The sequence below is a fragment of the Hyperolius riggenbachi genome, chromosome 4 (assembly GCF_040937935.1).
Source record: "Hyperolius riggenbachi isolate aHypRig1 chromosome 4, aHypRig1.pri, whole genome shotgun sequence".
NCBI lineage: Eukaryota > Metazoa > Chordata > Amphibia > Anura > Hyperoliidae > Hyperolius > Hyperolius riggenbachi.
In genome coordinates, this window is record NC_090649.1 from 66,660,466 (window position 1) to 66,682,824 (window position 22,359).

General features: G+C 48.5%; 1 protein-coding gene across 1 annotated transcript in view; it reads left to right on the forward strand.

Annotated features, from left to right (window-relative positions):
• The window catches only part of LOC137570375 (methylmalonyl-CoA mutase, mitochondrial-like), an 88,754-nt gene extending 84,084 nt beyond the window's left edge, over positions 1-4,670 (forward strand). The window contains exons 2-3 of the mRNA XM_068279049.1: positions 830-997; positions 4,353-4,670. Coding sequence (XP_068135150.1) covers positions 857-997; positions 4,353-4,499 — 288 coding nt within the window. The 5' untranslated portion in view covers positions 830-856 and the 3' untranslated portion in view covers positions 4,500-4,670. The remainder of the gene's footprint in view (positions 1-829; positions 998-4,352) is intronic.
• The last annotated feature ends 17,689 nt before the right edge of the window (positions 4,671-22,359 follow it).

Here is a 22,359-nt window from a genome sequence, read left to right on the forward strand (position 1 = left end):
AACCTCCCTGGTGGTAAGCCCGACACAGTGTCGGGCTCGCCACCGCAGGGGATCACATGGCCCCGGGCCGAGAGGGTTCTTTAAAATAAATGTTGTGCAATAGTTATGTCCCCCAAGTCCCTCCGGTCCCCACGATCGCCCCCAATCACCACCGTAATACATACCCCACAGGGATCCCGCGATGGCGCAGCCTCCCAATCAGCTCCAGGCTTCACTATGGGGAGGATCGGGACTGCGCATTACGTTGATGACTTGATGTCCGATCGTTCCCATAGCGATGAGTGAAGCTGAGGCTCTCACGGGATCGCGGAGGGGTAAATATTACCGGCGGCGATCGGGGGGTTTAGTTGGGTGCCGGGGGACTTGGGGGACAGAATTAGCTAGCGAAGTGCTAGCTTAGGCATATAGGGAAACTTTTATGTAAAAAAATCCTCCCGCTGACGCAGCCTCTAAAACTGCGTACCGCCAGGGAGGTTAAATGACTAGACAATATACTCTGTACGGCACTGTGGAAGATGTCAGTTATATATAAAAACAAAATGATAATGTATAATGCATCCACAAGTTTGCTTGTTAGGATTTGGATATAGGTTCACTTTAAGGACAAGATAAAGATAATTGCTCATGCCTTGATCCTTCCTCCCCTGCTGGCCTCCATTGGACATAACAAAGATCATGAATTATCTGCTCACTGCAGCCACGTTTCGGTAACTTAGCAGTCAGGATAGTGGTGGACACCTGTGAGCTCTGCACTCGTTCAGTGTGATTAGCCAGTGTTATCCTACTGCAGGAGATCAATCAGTCCCTCTTCTTTCTTCTCCTCCTGTAGACCCCGAGTGAGGTGGCCCAGCAGGCCATGGATGCAGACGTACACTGTGTCGGTGTGAGCACTCTGGCCGCGGGTCACAAGACTCTGGTTCCCGAGCTCATCAAGGAGCTGAGTGCCTTAGGACGCCCCGATATCCTGGTCATGTGCGGAGGAGTCATCCCACCTCAGGTACCATTCATGAAAGGAAAGATTTACAGTCTCTCAGATCTCAATCAATAAAAGCAAGAGGAGATTTTTAATGAGTTTCAGTTTGTAAAACATACGCTGGAGTGTTGAAAGCTCCATCTATCAGAAAGTTTATCACAAAGTTCAATGAAGGTTAAATTAACAAATATACTGGCTGTGAATTTGATGAACCCAACACCACCACACGGCTGGATTTATACTTTTTGTGCTCCTAGGCCAAGTATGTTGTGACTCCCCTTTTATGTGCTGCAGTCCCCCCTCCCATACCATGTGCAGCCCTCTTTTCCATGTGTAAAGCCTCATCTACACGAGGCGATGTGACTTATCAATCGAGCCGCTGATGCTGCTCGATTGATAAGATCCGACAGGTCGGATTTCGCCACCGCCTATTCCCTGCTCGTTCCCCACGAGGGGACAATGGCAGGGAATCGAGCGGAAGAGAAGCGGCGCCGGCGGGGACAAGCGGGGGATCGAATCCGACGCACGCGCGGGCGAGCGGGGACGCGCGGGGATGCGGAAGAGGCGATCTGGCGAATAATCGAGCCGTCGGATCTCCTCGTGTAGACGAGGCATAACATCCATGTTCAGCAGCCCCCCTCCCATTCCATGTGCAGCCCCCTCTTCCATGTGTATCATCCATGTACAGCAGCCCCCTCCCATTCCATGTGCAGCCCCCTCTTCCATGTGTAACATCCATGTACAGCAGCCCCCTCCCATTCCATGTACAGCCCCCTCTTCCATGTGTAACATCCATGGACAGCAGCCCCCCTCCCATTCCATGTGCAGCCCCCTCTTCCATGTGTAACATCCATGTACAGCAGCCCCCCTCCCCATTCCATGTGCAGCCCCCTCTTCCATGTGTAACATCCATGTACAGCAGCCCCCCTCCCATTCCATGTGCAGCCCCCTCTTCCATGTGTATCATCCATGTACTGCAGCCCCCTCTTCCATGTGTATCATCCATGTACTGCAGCCCCCCTCCCATTCCATGTGCAGCCCCCTCTTCCATGTGTATCATCCATGTACTGCAGCCCCCTCTTCCATGTGTATCATCCATGTACTGCAGCCCCCCTCCCATTCCATGTGCAGCCCCCTCTTCCATGTGTATCATCCATGTACTGCAGCCCCCCTCCCATTCCATGTGCAGCCCCCTCTTCCATGTGTAACATCCATGTACAGCAGCCCCCCTCCCATTCCATGTGCAGCCCCCTCTTCCATGTGTAACTTCCATGTACAGCAGCCCCCCTCCCATTCCATGTGCAGCCCCCTCTTCCATGTGTAACATCCATGTACAGCAGCCCCCCTCCCATTCCATGTACAGCCCCCTCTTCCAGGTGTAAGATCCATGTACAGCAGCCCCCTTCCCATTATATGTGCAGCCCCCTCTTCCATGAAGTGAAAAAAACGTATGATATAATGAATTGTGCATGTAGTATGTGTAGAGTCTCATGTTTTTATTTTCAGGTTTATCTTTTTTTTCATAGCATTGCATTATTCATTATAATATTTGCAATTTACAAACTACACTGTATTTTAACCAGCCGGGCGGTATGGACGAGCTCAGCTCGTCCATCACCGCCGGAGGCTGCCGCTCAGGCCCTGCTGGGCCGATTTGCACCAAATAAAGAGCAGCACACGCAGCCGGCACTTTGCCAGCCGCGTGTGCTGCCCGATCGCCGCCGCTCTGCTGCGATCCGCCGCGAGCAGCGGCGAAAGAGGGTCCCCCCAGCCGCCTGAGCCCTGCGCAGCCGGAACAAATAGTTCCGGCCAGCGCTAAGGGCTGGATCGGAGGCGGCTGACGTCAGGACGTCGGCTGACGTCCATGACGTCACTCCGCTCGTCGCTATGGCGACGGTGTAAGCAAAACAAGGAAGGCCGCTCATTGCGGCCTTCCTTGTTTATTCTGGGCGCCGGAGGCGATCGGAAGAACGCCTCCGGAGCGCCCTCTAGTGGGCTTTCATGCAGCCAACTTTCAGTTGGCTGCATGAAATAGTTTTTTTTTAATTTAAAAAAAACCCTCCCGCAGCCTCCCTGGCGATCTTATCAGAACGCCAGGGTGGTTAAACTATGAAACAGAGCAGGGCTACTGACCCTTTAAACTTCCCTGCAGTAAAAATCGTATCTGAAGCTGCCTGTCACTGTTTCTTTGAAGGATAAGTGCCTCAGATAACAGCACTATAGCAGGCACAAGTTTGCATAGATAACAACTGACGTTCCTTAACTCTTCCTGTACTGGAAACAATATGAGACTCATATCTGTGCTACTAATGTTCTATTTCTTAGCTGTACTACACATACAATTCATTATCTCATAAGTTTATTTTCACTAAAGATTCCCTTTAAAGAGAGTCTGAAGCGAGAATAAAACTCGCTTTTTCCCTTAAATTGTTTGTTTGCTAAAACACCGCTATCCCGCGGCATAACGGGGACCCCAAATCCTCTCCGTGCTGTGCGGGGAGTGCTTCCTGCTTGAGACAGGCTAACGGCCGCAGCCCTACCTCTCAGCGCGTCTATCAGCGCTGGTCGCCGCCTCTCCCCGCCCCTCTCAGTCTTCCTTCGCTGAGAGGGGCGGGGAGAGGCGGAGATCCGCCGCTGATAGACGCGCATGGAGGCAGGGCTACAGCTCATAGCTCTGCCTCCATGAGCAGCAAAATCTACAACCAAGTTGGTCGTGGATTTTGCAGGGGGGATTTGGGGGGTAAAGGACCCCTGTTCTGCCAGGGATAGCGGTGTTTTAGCAGGGGCAAACATGCCCCTGCTGAATATTAGGGAAAAAGCGAGTTTTATTCTCACTTCAGAGTCTCTTTAAAGGAAGGGACCATGGTGTAAAGAAAAAAAAACTACTAATCCACTTACCTAGGGCTTCCTCCAGCCCGTGGCAGGCAGGACGTACCCACAACGCCGCTCCGGAGGCTCCCGGTCTTCTCCCGTGGCTCACCTGGCCAGGCCAGCTTCCAGGTTGGGCTCTTCTGCGCTACAACGTGCGTCTCATTCCGTCACGCTTACGTCATCGGACGTCCTCCAGGCTGTACTGCGCAGGTGAGCCACGGGAGAAGACCGGGAGCCTCCGGAGCGGCGTCGAGGGCACATCCTGCCTGCCACGGGCTGGAGGAAGCCCCAGGTAAGTGGATTTGTATTTTTTTTTTTTACCGTGAACCCTCCATTTAAAAAGAACAGGTCTCTTAGAAGTGGCCATAGTCATTTTCCACCAGCACTGAGTATTCATTTGCAGAAATCCTGAGGTAATAATAGGTAACACAGTTATCACCTTCTCCCTCTGATTACATGATTCAGCTGCCTCCTTTCTCTGAGTATAATACTTGCCTTGTTTTCTCAGATCTCTACAGGACTACGACTTCTTATTACACAATGCTGTAGTGTCCATTGTATTTGGACCAGGAACCCAGAACCCAGAACCAAAGCCGCCGTCCAGGTGATTGATGACATTGAAAGAAGTCTGGATAAAAGACAGCAGTCCCTTTAAACCAACAGCCCAAGATGTTCCCAACAGCATTGCTGTTCCGTGATTGGTGAGTGGAGTCACTCATATGACCGCCTACCATACAATTCTGGGAGTTTGAATTGACTTTTTTTCCCCCACATCAAAGACTTTTTTTTACCATCTGCTTCATAAAGTGTTCTGTTAAATTAATGATTGCCGAAAATGTAAGAAGTTTGTTTTACTGTAATTTGAATAAAATTAATCTTTATAACTTGTTAGTCACATATTAATGTTTTGAAAGTAAACACTAATATTGTATATTGATCACAAATTATTTATTAACCTAGAACTCTAGGCTAGATTAAGTCCTTTGCATTTAAAGTGATATTGAACTCTTGCACAGCACACAATGAAAAGTCTTTATTCCACACTAAGTTGCTGAAGAAATCCTCTGCTCTGTGTTTTGTGTTTGTTTAACCAGATCAAAGTGTCTAGACAAAAGTCTTTTTATGTGGCTGAGGAAACACTGCTGATAAGATTGTAGTGCTGGAAAGTTCAAAGGATCATTACTGCTGAATGAAGCAGATTTTACATCAGATTGTCATGGTTGCTGTTTACAAATGCAGCCCTTAAACTGAAAATAAAAATATGAGACTCAGATCTATGTTACACATGCTCTATTTACCATTTGTACTGCATACATAATTATTATCACTTCAGGTATGCTTTAAAGGCAGTGGAGGTTTGTATTTATTGATTTTATTTTTCCGTCTAAATGTCATATCCATATGGTTTACTTCATTGAGATTGGAGAACACAATAAATGACCAGGAAAAACAGCACTGATTTTTTTCTGCTATTAGTCTTCAAAACTCGACTGGGTCATATTGGAACATAGTGGAGTGGGTGAAAGGTTATCAAATTAGCAGCTGAGACACCAATCACAGCAGCATCTGAACTAAGAGTTTTAGGATTTCATAAATACTGTACATTTATTCGAGTTATCCAAAGTATATGTTGAAATATCTATTTGTATTTCAACAAAGGAAAAAAATGCCTTTACTGATAGCTTACACCAGACAAGTCTCTGCAATAAAGCCAAAAGTGATTTCTGATTACAAACAGCTTGCAAAAACATTCCCCAATAGGACCAGCATAACTATAGCAGTCTATCCAAAACATATGCTCATCAGATAATAACTACATAGTGATGTGTACAGCGTTTAGTAAAAACGTCTCCACAAAATAACTGATTGTGGTAAGTAATATGCTGAGGGTGAGAATTTACCTGTTTTGTAAATCCAACAAAGGCCAGATCTTACTAAAAGACGAATATTCTCACTGCAGGCTGTTTTGTAACAGAATTCTCTTTTGGCATTATTGTAAAGAGACTTCTTTGGCATAAGCTATCAATAAAGTCTTGTAAGTATTTGGAGTACAATGAGAAGTTATGAGTATTAGTATATTTTGGATATGTGAATATACATTATTTAGGGGCTGCTTTATATTATTATTATTCCTACAGTCACCTTTTCTATCACCACATTATTCATCATAAAAGTAGCAATCAATTAAATAAATGATTGCTATTGCACAGGATAGACACTTTGCACAGTCTTGGCAGTTCATCTGCAAACACACCCAGTTACCCTTTTCTATGGGAGAAGGAAAAAAGGGCCATGGCTGAGGGTAGACGAAAAGGGCACCGCCATAGACTTTAATGCATTTATCGTTAATACGGCAAAAAAAGCAGTAAAAAGGGCGCCCAAATATCGTTAACAACATTAGAACATTAAAGTTTTTGAAGTATGTTAGCGTTTTAGAAGCTTGCAACGTTATAGTTTTTGTTATATTATTTCGTTTGCATGTTCTGATTTTACGTTATCAAAGATATTATTGTGTGAAAGGGTTAGGCACCACCTGGTTAGGCACCCACTGGGGTGTGGTTAGGGTTAGGCGCCACCGGGAGAGTGGTTAGTTTCAGTTACCACCAGGGGAGGGTTCTGTGTGAGAGTACAGTTAGGTAGAGCTGTATTGTTGAATTACGTAATAATTTTTAACGTTAATATTTCGTCGTTATTATCTACTGTCTGTTTTTAAAACAGTATTTATCGTTAACCTAGTTCGATAACAATGTTTATCGTTAAGATTTCGTTATCCACCTGTAATGATCTGCTCAGCTGGCTGCACAGGCAGACAGCTGTTTGACCATTCCTTATGTCTGAGAGATGCAGGTCTCTGGAAAAGAGAACTGGCTTCATCTTGCAGCTTTCAGAGCTGCTTTGCTGAGGAATTTGCATACATGCAAATTACCCAGCTGGTTCCTTTGAGGGCTGGCACTATAAAGACCTTCTGCTGACCAGAAGGCTTTGCTGGTCATAACGGTTTGTTAAATCACTCCTGGAGTGTCAGCCTTTCCTGTTGGATTGTTATAATTAGTTAGAGTAATTCTGCGGACTGCACTAGGCAGCTTCTCTAGTGCAGTTAGCCTGCTTATCTGTTTTGTCTGTATTGCCTCTCTGTTGCGATTGTCCTGTTGCCAACAGTGGTCGTCAGAAAATCGTTCTGTCTGTCTTGGAGTATAGCTGGAGCAGCGGTTGCTACCAGCTATCTCCTCTGTTTGTCTTGCTTGGATCGCACTAGCCTCTAGTGGTAGCGGCTGTGGATCCTTCTGATCTGCTTCTTGGAGTATAGCTGGAGCAGCGGTTGCTACCAGCTATCTCATCGCCCTGTTTCGATACTTGAATCGCACTCGCTCTGGCGGTAAGAGCAGTGGATCCTGCTAGCTCTGTTACTTTACCTGGATCGCACTCGCTCTGGCGGAAAGAGCAGTGGATCTTTCCTATCCTGTTTCCTGTTCATCTGTCTGTCTTGTCTGATACGAACATTGCTGTAGCCTCGGTGAGGTAACCGTTAAGCAAGCGCTCGCGTTCTCTGTTTCATGTTTGGGTGGCGGGGGTTAGTTAGGCGTGCTTGTCTCTGTTGTGCTTAACACGCGGAGGCCGCGCTGTAAACGCGTTCGCTGTTGCGAATGAGTGCGGTGTTTGCGTTTAATTAGCGTTTGTTATTTTCCTTATCTTCTCATTGTATGATTTGCTGTGCCTTTGCTACTCTCGTGCCCTGTCTTGCTTAAGCTTTGTGTCACCTCTGGCAATCTCCTCTCTCGCGATTGCGTTCCTACTTTGTTTCCGCTGTTGTGTGCGCACCGTCGCGGGTTGGCGACTAGATTGGTGCACATACATACATTCTGTTCCTGTGCTCATCCTCATTCGCAATCGCTTCCCTTGCGATTGCGTTCTCACTTGGTTTCCTCTGTTGTGTGTCCACCGTCGCAGGTTGGCGGCTAGATTGGTGGGCATACATACATTTCTCATCTGTGCTTATTCAGTCTTGTGTCGCTGTTAGCAATCGCCATCTCTGGCGATTGCCTTCTCACCTGACCTTCATGGTTGTGTGCTCATCGTCGCAGGGTGGCGACTAGATTGGTAGACACACATACCCTCTGTTGCTTTGATCTCTCTCTTTTAAGGCTATCTTGCCCTGCGTTTCTTCCCTTCGTACAATTTCTGTCTGGTGTCAGTGGCAGGGCAGAGGAGCTGTTCCTCTGCACTCGACAGCTCCACCTGCCGACAGGAATTTCCCTCTACAGGTGCGTTGCACCTTTTGCTGGGTTCTCTCAAATTATACGCTTGTGGAGGATTTCCGCAGTGTCAGCGCACGTCCTGTGCGCTGACCACGGAGAGAATTCCACAATCGTTACACCAGCGGTGCCATTTCGTTATCCAGCCAGGCCCTTTTTTCTTGGCGCCCTTTTTTTTTCACAATATTCTGGCAAAAATATCAAACTGTATGTTAGTTTCTCAGGAGGGGTGGCCATGTTTCATCTAGAGTGTGTACAAGGCTTAAGTTGTTTTTTTTTTTAAAGCAGTAGGATCAGCCATACTATGCCAGGGGAAAAAAACACATATATAAGTAGATAAATACTTGATCTACTTACATAACACATGTATTATACTGTACACGTTTTAATTTCAGTGAATGTTATATAGTAAATGACGAGAATTCTGTTTCTGGTGGGGGGCATGTCTATTGCCCACAGTTAAGGCTAACTCGTGATGTCATTTCTGCCCTTTACTTTTTTTCTTGACTCCTCCAGTCGCTGAGTTGCCTCAGCCTTGCTTGTAAACACAAGTGAGTGGGGGATTAGGTTTCAGATAAGCAGCTGGCAGGGAAATAAATGGAAGAGGAGGAATCGATTATAGATAAAAAGAACCCCCAGCATGCAATTCTTTGGCACGACTACTAAAGGGCCAGTGCTCCATAATTATGTGATAACTCCAAATCATAATAGCAGAAAAAGTTTTGAAAGTTTTGAATGCAGGATTAGCATCTTTATCACTTAATACACTCAGACCAGTTGCTGTTGAAATTTGATTTTTATGGTGACGATACCGCTTTAACATTTTGTATACCTATTAGCACCCTAGCTTTTAGTTTTGATTTAGGAGGTCTAGGGTGCGCACACACATCCAGTTATGATTGGCCAGTTTTACTACTTCCATGTTGTATGAGAGCTCGCCTACAAAATCTTTCCATGGTGTTCAAAATTTGTCGGACCCCATACTAGACAGAAGGGGTAAAGTTGGCCAGTCAAAAGTGGATGTGTGTACCAGGCTTTAAAGCGTGGTATACACCTTGAATTCTGATAGGCCATTTTTAACCCTTCCATGTAGTATGACGGTTAACAGATTTCGAATACTATGAACAGACTATGTAGATAAACTCTCATACTGCACTGAGGTGGTAACATTGGTCAATGATGGACCAATCAAAATTGAAGGTGTTTACCAGTGGATCCGAGATAAACTTTTAGTCATTGCATAATTGTTTTCCTTTCATATAGTTTGTAGGGCATTCCTCAAGCCAAATACTTTTTTGTTTGTTTTAATACTCTAATTCCCTACAAACTAAACAAGCCACACCCACAGCTTCTCCAGTGCCTTGGCACTCTAAGACCAATGTAGCAAGGGCTTATGGGAGCACAGTCTGGGTAGCAGGAGGAGGAGGTGTTACTAGCCAGAGATTTCAGAGGCAGTGGGGAGGAGGAGAGAGGAGTGAAGTTTTCACAGGCTGGGAGCTGGAGATGCAGAGCAGCTTGCCTGTATGTAATGTTTTCAAGCAGAACATGGCTGCTCTCATTGTATCACAGGAAGAAATGCTGTTGAAGCTGTTTGCAGCTAGATTTGCTGTGTAAACTACCTAAACTTTAGATAAGATATAAAGATAAGTTACTTATTATAGTTAGTTTTTCATCTCGGATCCGTGTAGGGCCCTTTGTCCTCTGGAAGCTAAACTGTGTGCTTATCGGGCAGTTCAGCCTCCTAGCTACCGGCCACAAACACCTTTCAGCTGCAATTACTTGCAGCCGTATGGCAGCCTTTGGTAACTCTGCATGTGTCATGTTTGACATGCAGCGGCGTTATCTGGTGGCCAAAAAAAGTCATAAAATGGGATAAAACTCTGACACCCCATTTAATAAAAATGTGTTTTCCTACTTTTTATTACCCATATAGTTACCATATTTGCTTTTGTGCACAGGTAATATTGTCCGTCTACAAATTACAAAATCAAAAAAGTTTAAGGATAAAAAATTGAGGGATTATGAGTCAAAACGACCACAAAGGTTTTTTTTATATATATATATAAACATATCAAAAAAGATTATTTATTATTATTCAAAAAACATACACAAACACTAACATACATATATATAGAAGAACTTGCCAGGTGGCCACCCAACCTCCCCAGGCGCCGTCAAACACACCGCTCACTCATGCAACTAGCCAAACTTATTGTCATATGTAGATCTAAAGAGTCCAGCGCATAACACAAGTAATGTCCGAAGCAATGTAATGATGCTGGGTTGACCGATAGCAAGCTGGTATCGTCAATTAAGATAATGAGCAAAAGATAACAATAGCACATGGACATCTATAGCACATGCAGGCCGCAATGGCAAAGATGAATCAGTTCAAGGGTACTCCAAGCAGCATAACAGGAAAAATTCACAGTGCAAATGAAGCAAACATGCAGCAGCCCATATGGAGGTAGTGAGATGCAAAGCAGGCAGACAGCAAAGCAAAGCTGATAATGTTCAATCTGTATGCTATGCAAACAGCATAGCTCTTACCCTCCATTGGTATATCGGACTGTATCAAGGTGGTATTCAGAAAGTCATTGTATTCAGAATTCCTGTGGTTGCCTGTGCATGGGATCCAGCCATAAATGGCTACCGTCCAGGTGGATTATCAAGCAGTCCTGTGTGTAGACATCAGGCTACAGTTACAAAAATTCCCATCAAGCTGGTCGGTGGTCCGTACAGAGGATCTGGAGCACACAATGGTAATGCAGTGAGTGGTCTGTGGCAGCGATGGGGGGGAGGAGGTGCCAGTAGCAAGTTCAGAGTCACCACGCCGGGAGACCCGACATGTTTCGCTGGCAAGCGGCCAGCTTTCTCAAGGGAGGCGTGGTAAATGCAACAACATAGCCGGTGAGCTATCTTATAGGATGTCGTCAGGCGTCCAAATTACAAATTTTCAAAGTACAGTTTATCTGCTCTGAAAGCTGGCATTGCATTTTATTGCATAGCTGCTGTATTTATATATTAAAATATATCTAGTGATCACTTCTCAGCTCTTTCTGCTTCTAAGCTCAGTAAAGCTCAGTTTTGGCAGTTTGCTAATGTTTACTAAATGTATTTGACAAATGAATGTAAACAGAAGATAATGTTATCATCTCTTCGGATCACCTTGGACAGAAGCTTTCCACTGAAGCAAGAAGCGTTCCACTGAAGAACAAAGTAACATGTTTAACTGTTTGAATGCTGTCCTGCTCCAATGGTGGTTTTTTTTTGGTTTTTTTTTGTGGTAGTAGATTTCTAAATAATGTTTTAGAGCAAAGAGAAAATACTGAGTTTCATACCACTTTAAGTCACATCTGAGGATGGCTTCCCCTGTGTTCATGGCCCCCGTCCACCACCTGTGCTGAATGCTAGAGGTGAATGCAAATTCACCAGCTTCAGCTGCTCGTGGAAAAGAGGCCTTCGGGGATAGGGTAGGGGGAGGATAGTGTTAATAGGGAATGAAGGTTACACATTTGGGAAAGGGTTTGCTTTGGGAGAGGGGCTAGTTGGGAATCAGAAAGAAATTAACACTAGATTACGGGAATACAATGGGGCTGGGCAGTGGCACAACTAAAAATCATGTGGCCCCCCCAGCAAAGCTTTGATGGGGCCCCTTAATGTTAACACCCTTTCCCTTGCCTTCCCTTGGTGTCCATCATGGCCTCATCTCACAAGGGTCATAAAACAAGCATGGCCATCATAATCTTCACACCCATATCAAGTGTAACCACAATTATACTACCTGATCTTTGCCCTCCTGTGGTTGCAAGGGCTGCTCCCCCGTAGTTACGCCCCCTGGGGGTGGGGTTGGTATATGGTGCTGTAGAAAAATGGTTTCCTTTAGGGCCCAGGGATTGATCAGAAAACTGCAGTAAATAAGCTGAATAAATTGCCATCACATAGCCGATAGTAGAATACTGGTAGCAGAACATTGCCAATATTCTACCTATCAACCTCACCCGGCACCAAAATGAGTATGCCCCTTTATTACCTATGGACATTTTTAAACAAAGACAAAGGCATCATTGTATTATGACTTCCCCATTGACCAGCAGCTGGTTTAAAGACGATCTGGCATATTTCTGCTACATGTTCATTCATCCATTATAGCAGACCTCCAGGTGAGACGCAATAACAATATATAAAAGCACAAGCTGTGATTATAAATATAGCCCACATGAAGGAATTACGTTGCTGGAACTGGTTAGGAAATCTACAGTAAAATGTTCAGAAAGGAATCAGCAGACACCCGCCTGGACCTTCGGATGGATGTCAGACGTGACCGCTGGAAATGACAGCTTGATTGCAGCATATTCTGTAATAATGGCCCATTTTTTAGCTTTAATGAAAAACTCTAGGTAAAGAAAGAGATTTATATTTGCTGTTACTCTATAGGAATCCACTTACTGCCACAACCGGCTCCCTGAAAACGTGTTCATTTCAGTGTGTTTTTCTCCCTGGTCCTTGCTAAGTAATGGCTAATGCTACAGGGAGTTTACAGTGACTTGTAGCTATAAACGTCCATTAGTGGGAATTCACTACAATGGTTCTGCTGTTTCTATGGAACCCATCTCTGAAATATAAATTCTAATATGGTCCACTAAAATTGTTCAGTGTTTTTACTGTTAAAGTGACACTGTAGTGAAAATAAACTTATGAGACAATGAATTGAGCTAAAAACAGCTAAAAATAGAAACAAAAGATGAAATAAATGTGCTTAATAACATTCATATTTATATGAATTTGTTGTTATTGAGGGAGCAAATCAACTGGGTTTGCATCCATCATTATTGGGAAATTTGCTTTGATACAAGAGGGCTTTGGATTACAAGCACGTCTCTGGAACGAATTATGCTCGCAAACCAAGGCTCCACTGTAGCTAACCTATTTGTTTTTGAAAGTTACAGGTTTGCTTCAAAGAGGAGCTGTCAGCCATACTATCTCAGAAAAAAAAAAAACGCATATATAAGTAGATAAATACAGTGGGTTGCAAAAGTATTCAGACCCCCTTGAAGCTTTCCACATTTTGTCACATTTCTGCCACAAACATGAAACAATGTTATTGGAATTCCACGTGAAAGACCAACACAAAGATGTGTACATGTGAGAAGTGGATGGAAAATCATACATCATTCCAAACATTTTTTACAAATAAATAACTGCAAAGTGGGGTGTGCGTAATTATTCGGCCCCCTGAGTCAATACTTTGTAGAACCACCTTTTGCTGCAATTACAGCTGCCAGTCTTTTAGGGTATGTCTCTACCAGCTTTGCACATCTAGAGACTGAAATCCTTGCCCATTCTTCTTTGCAAAACCGCTCCAGCTCAGTCAGATTAGAAGGACAGCGTTTGTGAACAGCAGTTTTCAGATCTTGCCACAGATTCTCGATTGGATTTAGATCTGGACTTTGACTGGGCCATTCTAACACATAGATATGTTTTGTTTTAAACCATTCCATTGTTGCCCTGGCTTTATGTTTAGGGTCGTTATCCTGCTGGAAGGTAAACCTCCGCCCCAGTCTCAAGTCTTTTGTAGTCTCCAAGAGGTTTTCTTCCAAGTTTGCCCTGTATTTGGCTCCATCCATCTTCCCATCAACTCTGACCAGCTTCCCTGTCCCTGCTGAAGAGAAGCACCCCCCGAGCATGATGTTGCCACCACCATATTTGACAGTGGGGATGGTGTGTTCAGAGTGATGTGCAGTGTTAGTTTTCCGCCACATATAGCGTTTTGCATTTTGGCCAAAAAGTTCCATTTTGGTCTCATCTGACCAGAGCACCTTCTTCCACATGGTTGCTGTGTCCCCCACATGGCTTGTGGCAAACTGCAAACGGGACTTCTTATGCTTTCTGTTAACAATGCCTTTCTTCTTGCCACTCTTCCATAAAGGCCAACTTTGTACAGTGCATGACTAATAGTTGTCCTATGGACAGAGTCTCCCACGTGAGCTGTAGATCTCTGCAGCTCGTCCAGAGTCACCATGGGCCTCTTGACTGCATTTCAGATCAGCGCTCTCCTTGTTCGGCCTGTGAGTTTAGGTGGACGGCCTTGTCTTGGAAGGTTTACAGTTGTGCCATACTCCTTTCATTTCTGAATAATCGCTTGAACAGTGCTCAGTGGGATGTTCAAGGCTTTGGAAATCTTTTTGTAGCCTAAGCCTGCTTTAAATTTCTCAATAACTTGATCCCTGACCTGTCTGGTGTGTTCTTTGGACTTCATGGTGTTGTTGCTCCCAATATTCTCTTAGACAACCTCTGAGGTCGTTACAGAGCAGCTGTATTTGTACTGACATTAGATTACATACAGGTGCACTCTATTTAGTCATTAGCACTCATCAGGAAATGTCTATAGGCAACTGACTGCACTCAGATCAAAGGGGGGCGAATAATTATGCACACATCACTTTGCAGTTATTTATTTGTAAAAAATGTTTGGAATCGTATAATTTTCGTTCCACTTCTCACATGTACACCACTTTGTGTTGGTCTTTCATGTGGAATTCCAATAAAATTGATTCATGTTTGTGGCAGTATTGTGACAAAATGTGGAAAACTTCAAGGGGGCTGAATACTTTTGCAACCCACTGTACTTGCTCTCTTTATATAACATATGTATTGCACTGTCCACGTTTTGATTTTAGTGATTTTTCTACAGTAAAAAAAGAGAAAATCCTTCTTAGCATTTCCCATTTTAAGTGTGGCTATTTTGAAGCCAATCCTGATGTAATTTCCCCCCTTACTCTCCTCTGCCTGATTTGCCCGCCCTTCACTATAGAAAGTGCATTGTCTCAGCATTAGAAATACTGGCCAATCAGAAAGGAACAGAGGTGTGGGAGGGGAAATCAGGAGGGAAAGAGGCTTCAGCCAATCAGGCTGCATTAGTTAAGCCTGAGGGGGAGTAGAGAAGCAAAAAAGGACAACCCAGCATGCTCTGCAACTTCCATTTTGTGTACCAAATTTTGTGTGTACCAAATTTTGTGTGTACCAAATAAGAGTCAGGTAAACTGGGGAAGGATAATTTATCAACAAGAAAAGTATTCGTGATTTGAACTTTTGGATTGCCTGGTTAGCATCCTTATTACTTGTTTACCAGATACAAATAAAGAATTGATTTTTAATTTTATGGCCGACAGCTACACTATAGCTAGTCCCTCTGGGGATTCTGCAGTAATAAGATATACATATATTCCATAACAATTACCCCTGCATAGACTGTCATTTTTACAGCTTTGCTAAAGAAACCATCATCCTAACCACTGGATACTTATGCCTATTAGCACATGATAATGGCACCCTACAGTGTAACAAAGAGTCAATGCAGTAAAGCATCTTAGTAACTCTGAATAGAACACAATCACGGTTCAGTACTGCCTAGACTTCATTGTTTGTTATCCCCCCCCCCCAGACCCCGTGCGCTGCCTGGCCAATCAGTGCCATGCAGCGCTGAGGGGTGGATCGGAGTCCCCTTTGATGTCACGACGTCGGTGACGTCATCCCGCCCGTCGCCATGGCAACGGGGGAAGCCCTGAAGTTCTTTGAACGGGATCACCTGATCTCCGATCGCCGGAAGCAATCGCAGGGGCTGGGGGGATGCCGCTGAGCAGCGGCTATCATGTAGCGAGGCGTGATATAAAAAAAAAAAATTTAAACGGCTGTGCTGCCCCCTGGCGGATTTTAATAAACCGCCAGGAGGGTTAAAAGCATCCTGATGCCACTTTCTTTGGGCTTAAAGAGGAACTGTAATGAGAATAGAATTGCTTATTTTTTACAATATTGATTTATAGATTATTTATTTGGTGTTTGCCCATTGTAAAATCTTCCCTCTCCCTGATCTACATTCTGAAAAGTAACACTGGTGGTGACATCTTTAGTCCTGCCAGGTGATCGGTACGGAACGTTCGTTACTGAGTGTTCTATGCACAGAGGGAGATGCTGCTTGCTTGGCAGTTAGAAAAAGCTGTCATTTCCCACAATGCAGTGAGGTTCACAGACCGGAAACTGTCAGGACCATGGTCATGACATCACACTGGGGGGAGGAGGGGTGTTTCACCACAATATCAGCCATACAGACCTTCCTGATGACCTATTCACGAAAAGTTAAATATTTCTCCTTGGAAAGGTTGTATCAGCTACTAACTGAGATGTAGTTCAATCACTGGTTAAAGTTTCTCTCACCACAGCTGAAATGAAAGTCTTTGCATGATACAATAATAACAAATGTGTGGAATTAGGCTAATTGTTGTGGAATATTTTTTATACTATATGTTGCCCAGTAGCGTAGCTTAGGACCTCTGGGCCCCAGTGCAAGGTTTACATTGGGCCCTTCATCAAGTGTTCTATACATAACAATTGATATGGGACACCAAAAGCTGCCAAGGACAGCTGCAGTGTCAGAGAGGTGTATGCAGGGGGAGGAGACAGCCGCAGTGTCAGAGAGGTATAAGCAGGTTAAGGGACAGCTGCAGTGTCAGAGAGGTGTATGCAGGGGGAGGAGACAGCTGCAGTGTCAGAGAGGTATAAGCAGGTTAGGGGACAGCTGCAGTGTCAGAGAGGTGTATGCAGGGGGAGGAGACAGCTGCAGTGTCAGAGAGGTATAAGCAGGTTAGGGGACAGCTGCAGTGTCAGAGAGGTGTATGCAGGGGGAGGAGACAACCGCAGTGTCAGAGAGGTGTATGCAGGGGAGGGGACAGCTGCAGTGTCAGAGAGGTGTAGACTGGGGAGGGGACAGCTGCAGTGTCAGAGAGGTGTAGGCTGGGGAGGGGGCAGCTGCAGTGTCAGAGAGGTGTAGGCTGGGGAAGGGACAGCTGCAGTGTCAGAGAGGTGTAAGCTGGGGAGGGGACATCTGCAGTGTCAGAGAGGTGTAAGCAGGGGAGGGGACAGCTGCAGTGTCAGAGAGGTGTATGCAGGGGGAGGGGACAGCTACAGTGTCAGAGAGGTGTATGCAGGGGAGGGGACAGCTGCAGTGTCAGAGAGGTGTAAGCAGGGGAGGGGATAGCTGCAGTGTAAGAGATGTGTATGCAGGGGTGGGGACAGCCGCAGTGTCAGAGAGGTGTAAGCTATAGAGGGGACAGCTGCAGTGTCAGAGAGGTGTAGGCTGGGGAGGGGACAACTGCACTGTCAGAGAGGTGTAGGCTGGGGAGGGGACAGCTGCAGTGTCAGAGAGGTGTAGGCTGGGGAGGAAACAGCTGCAGTGTCAGAGAGGTGTAAGCAGGGGAGGGGACAGCTGCAGTGTCAGAGAGGTGTATGCAGGGGGAGGGGACAGCTGCAATGTCCGAGAGGTGTATGCAGGGGAGGGGAAGGCTGCAGTGTCAGAGAGGTGTAGGCTGGGGAGGGGACAGCTGCAGTGTCAGAGAGGTGTAGGCTAGGGAGGAAACAGCTGCAGTGTCAAAGAGGTGTAAGCAGGGGAGGGGACAGCTGCAGTGTCAGAGAGGTGTATGCAGGGGGAGGGGACAGCTGCAGTGTCAGAGAGGTGTTTGCGGGGGGAGGGGACAGCTGCAGTGTCAGAGAGGTGTAAGCAGTGGAGGGGATAGCTGCAGTGTCAGAGATGTGTAGGCTGGGGAGGGGACAGCTGCAGTGTCAGAGAGGTGTAGGCTGGGGAGGGGACAGCTGCAGTGGCAGAGAGGTGTAGGCTGGGGAGGAGACAGCTGCAGTGTCAGAGAGGTGTAAGCAGGGGGAGGGGACAGCTGCAGTGTCAGAGAGGTGTAAGCAGGGGAGGGGACAGCTGCAGTGTCAGAGAGGTGTAAGCAGGGGAGGGGATAGCTGCAGTGTCAGAGATGTGTATGCAGGGGTGGGGACAGCTGCAGTGTCAGAGAGGTGTAAGCAGGGGAGGGGACAGCTGCAGTGTCAGAGAGGTGTGCGCAGGGGAGGGGACTGCTGCAGTGTCAGAGAGGTGTAAGCAGGGGAGGGGACAGCTGCAGTGTCAGAGAGGTGCAAGCTGGGGAGGAGACAGCTGCAGTGTCAGAGAGGTGTAAGCAGGGGAGGGGACAGCCGCAGTGTCAGAGAGGTGTAAGCAGGAGAGGGGACAGCTGCAGTGTCAGAGAGGTGTAAGCAGGGGAGGGGACAGCCGCAGTGTCAGAGAGGTGTAGGCTGGGGAGGGGACAGCTGCAGTGTCAGAGAGGTGTACGCTGGGGAGGAAACAGCTGCTGTGTCAGAGAGGTGTAAGCTGGGGAGGGGACAGCTGCAGTGTCAGAGAGGTGTAAGCAGGGGAGGGGACAGCTGCAGTGTCAGAGAGTTGTAAGCAGGGGAGGGGACAGCTGCAGTGTCAGAGAGGTGCAAGCAGGGGAGGGGACAGCCGCAGTGTCAGAGAGGTGTAGGCTGGGGAGGGGACAGCTGCAGTGTCAGAGAGGTGTAGGCTGGGGAGGAAACAGCTGCTGTGTCAGAGAGGTGTAAGCTGGGGAGGGGACAGCTGCAGTGTCAGAGAGGTGTATGCAGGGGGAGGGGACAGCTGCAGTGTCAGAGAGGTGTATGCAGGGGAGGGGACAGCTGCAGTCTCAAAGAGGTGTAAGCAGGGGAGGGGATAGCTGCAGTGTCAGAGATGTGTATGCAGGGGAGGGGACAGCTGCAGTGTCAGATAGGTGTAAGCAGGGGAGGGGACAGCTGCAGTGTCAGAGAGGTGTATGCAGGGGAGGGGACAGCTGCAGTGTCAGAGAGGTGTAAGCAGGGGAGGGGACAGCTGCAGTGTCAGAGAGGTGCAAGCTGGGGAGGAGACAGCTGCAGTGTCAGAGAGGTGTAAGCAGGGGAGGGGACAGCCGCAGTGTCAGAGAGGTGTAGGCTGGGGAGGGGACAGCTGCAGTGTCAGAGAGGTGTAGGCTGGAGAGGGGACAGCTGCAGTGTCAGAGAGGTGTAAGCAGGGGATGGGACAGCTGCAGTGTCAGAGAGGTGTAAGCTGGGGAGGGGACAGCTGCAGTGTCAGAGAGGTGTTTGCGGGGGGAGGGGACAGCTGCAGTGTCAGAGAGGTGTAAGCAGTGGAGGGGATAGCTGCAGTGTCAGAGATGTGTAGGCTGGGGAGGGGACAGCTGCAGTGTCAGAGAGGTGTAGGCTGGGGAGGGGACAGCTGCAGTGGCAGAGAGGTGTAGGCTGGGGAGGAGACAGCTGCAGTGTCAGAGAGGTGTAAGCAGGGGGAGGGGACAGCTGCAGTGTCAGAGAGGTGTAAGCAGGGGAGGGGACAGCTGCAGTGTCAGAGAGGTGTATGCAGGGGAGGGGACAGCTGCAGTGTCAGAGAGGTGTAAGCAGGGGAGGGGATAGCTGCAGTGTCAGAGATGTGTATGCAGGGGTGGGGACAGCTGCAGTGTCAGAGAGGTGTAAGCAGGGGAGGGGACAGCTGCAGTGTCAGAGAGGTGTGCGCAGGGGAGGGGACTGCTGCAGTGTCAGAGAGGTGTAAGCAGGGGAGGGGACAGCTGCAGTGTCAGAGAGGTGCAAGCTGGGGAGGAGACAGCTGCAGTGTCAGAGAGGTGTAAGCAGGGGAGGGGACAGCCGCAGTGTCAGAGAGGTGTAAGCAGGAGAGGGGACAGCTGCAGTGTCAGAGAGGTGTAAGCAGGGGAGGGGACAGCCGCAGTGTCAGAGAGGTGTAGGCTGGGGAGGGGACAGCTGCAGTGTCAGAGAGGTGTACGCTGGGGAGGAAACAGCTGCTGTGTCAGAGAGGTGTAAGCTGGGGAGGGGACAGCTGCAGTGTCAGAGAGGTGTAAGCAGGGGAGGGGACAGCTGCAGTGTCAGAGAGTTGTAAGCAGGGGAGGGGACAGCTGCAGTGTCAGAGAGTTGTAAGCAGGGGAGGGGACAGCTGCAGTGTCAGAGAGGTGCAAGCAGGGGAGGGGACAGCCGCAGTGTCAGAGAGGTGTAGGCTGGGGAGGGGACAGCTGCAGTGTCAGAGAGGTGTAGGCTGGGGAGGAAACAGCTGCTGTGTCAGAGAGGTGTAAGCTGGGGAGGGGACAGCTGCAGTGTCAGAGAGGTGTATGCAGGGGGAGGGGACAGCTGCAGTGTCAGAGAGGTGTATGCAGGGGAGGGGACAGCTGCAGTCTCAAAGAGGTGTAAGCAGGGGAGGGGATAGCTGCAGTGTCAGAGATGTGTATGCAGGGGAGGGGACAGCTGCAGTGTCAGAGAGGTGTAAGCAGGGGAGGGGACAGCTGCAGTGTCAGATAGGTGTATGCAGGGGAGGGGACACCTGCAGTGTCAGAGAGGTGTAAGCAGGGGAGGGGACAGCTGCAGTGTCAGAGAGGTGCAAGCTGGGGAGGAGACAGCTGCAGTGTCAGAGAGGTGTAAGCAGGGGAGGGGACAGCCGCAGTGTCAGAGAGGTGTAGGCTGGGGAGGGGACAGCTGCAGTGTCAGAGAGGTGTAGGCTGGAGAGGGGACAGCTGCAGTGTCAGAGAGGTGTAAGCAGGGGATGGGACAGCTGCAGTGTCAGAGAGGTGTAAGCTGGGGAGGGGACAGCTGCAGTGTCAGAAAGGTGTAAGCAGGGGAGGGGACAGCTGCAGTGTCAGAGAGGTGTAAGCAGGGGGAGGGGAAAGCTGCAGTGTCAGAGAGGTGTAAACAGGGGGAGGGGACAGCTGCAGTGTCAGAGAGGTGTAAGCTCGGCAGGAGACAGCTGCAGTGTCAGATAGGTGTAAGCAGGGTAGGGGACAGCCGCAGTGTCAGAGAGGTGTAGGCTGGGGAGGGGATAGCTGCAGCGTCAGAGAGGTGTAGGCTGGGGAGGGGACAGCTCCAGCGTCAGAGAGGTGTAAGCTGGGGAGGGGACAGCTGCAGTGTCAGAGAGGTGTAAGCAGGGGAGGGGACAGCTGCAGTGTCAGAGAGTTGTAAGCAGGGGAGGGGACAGCTGCAGTGTCAGAGAGTTGTAAGCAGGGGAGGGGACAGCTGCAGTGTCAGAGAGGTGCAAGCAGGGGAGGGGACAGCCGCAGTGTCAGAGAGGTGTAGGCTGGGGAGGGGACAGCTGCAGTGTCAGAGAGGTGTAGGCTGGGGAGGAAACAGCTGCTGTGTCAGAGAGGTGTAAGCTGGGGAGGGGACAGCTGCAGTGTCAGAGAGGTGTATGCAGGGGGAGGGGACAGCTGCAGTGTCAGAGAGGTGTATGCAGGGGAGGGGACAGCTGCAGTCTCAAAGAGGTGTAAGCAGGGGAGGGGATAGCTGCAGTGTCAGAGATGTGTATGCAGGGGAGGGGACAGCTGCAGTGTCAGAGAGGTGTAAGCAGGGGAGGGGACAGCTGCAGTGTCAGATAGGTGTATGCAGGGGAGGGGACACCTGCAGTGTCAGAGAGGTGTAAGCAGGGGAGGGGACAGCTGCAGTGTCAGAGAGGTGCAAGCTGGGGAGGAGACAGCTGCAGTGTCAGAGAGGTGTAAGCAGGGGAGGGGACAGCCGCAGTGTCAGAGAGGTGTAGGCTGGGGAGGGGACAGCTGCAGTGTCAGAGAGGTGTAGGCTGGAGAGGGGACAGCTGCAGTGTCAGAGAGGTGTAAGCAGGGGATGGGACAGCTGCAGTGTCAGAGAGGTGTAAGCTGGGGAGGGGACAGCTGCAGTGTCAGAAAGGTGTAAGCAGGGGAGGGGACAGCTGCAGTGTCAGAGAGGTGTAAGCAGGGGGAGGGGAAAGCTGCAGTGTCAGAGAGGTGTAAACAGGGGGAGGGGACAGCTGCAGTGTCAGAGAGGTGTAAGCTCGGCAGGAGACAGCTGCAGTGTCAGATAGGTGTAAGCAGGGTAGGGGACAGCCGCAGTGTCAGAGAGGTGTAGGCTGGGGAGGGGATAGCTGCAGCGTCAGAGAGGTGTAGGCTGGGGAGGGGACAGCTCCAGCGTCAGAGAGGTGTAAGCTGGGGAGGGGACAGCTGCAGTGTCAGAGAGGTGTAAGCAGGGGAGGGGACAGCTGCAGTGTCAGAGAGGTGTAGTCTGGGGAGGGGGCAGCTGCAGTGTCAGAGAGGTGTAGGCTGGAGGGAGGACAGCTGTAGTGTCAGAGAGGTGTAGGCTGAGGAGGGGACAGCTGCAGTGTCAGAGAGGTGTAGTCTGGGGAGGGGGCAGCTGCAGTGTCAGAGAGGTGTAGTCTGGGGAGGGACAGCTGCAGTGTCAGAGAGGTATAGGCAGGGGAGAAGACAGCTGCAGTGTCAAAGAGGTGTAAGCTGGGGAGGGGACAGCTGCATTGTCAAGTTAACATTATTTCAAGAGAGCACTATTAGACCTCGTTCACACTGCACGCGTTTTCAGCCACGTTTTGGAAACGTGTGCGGGAGGCCGACACGCACGACATCAGACAGTGCA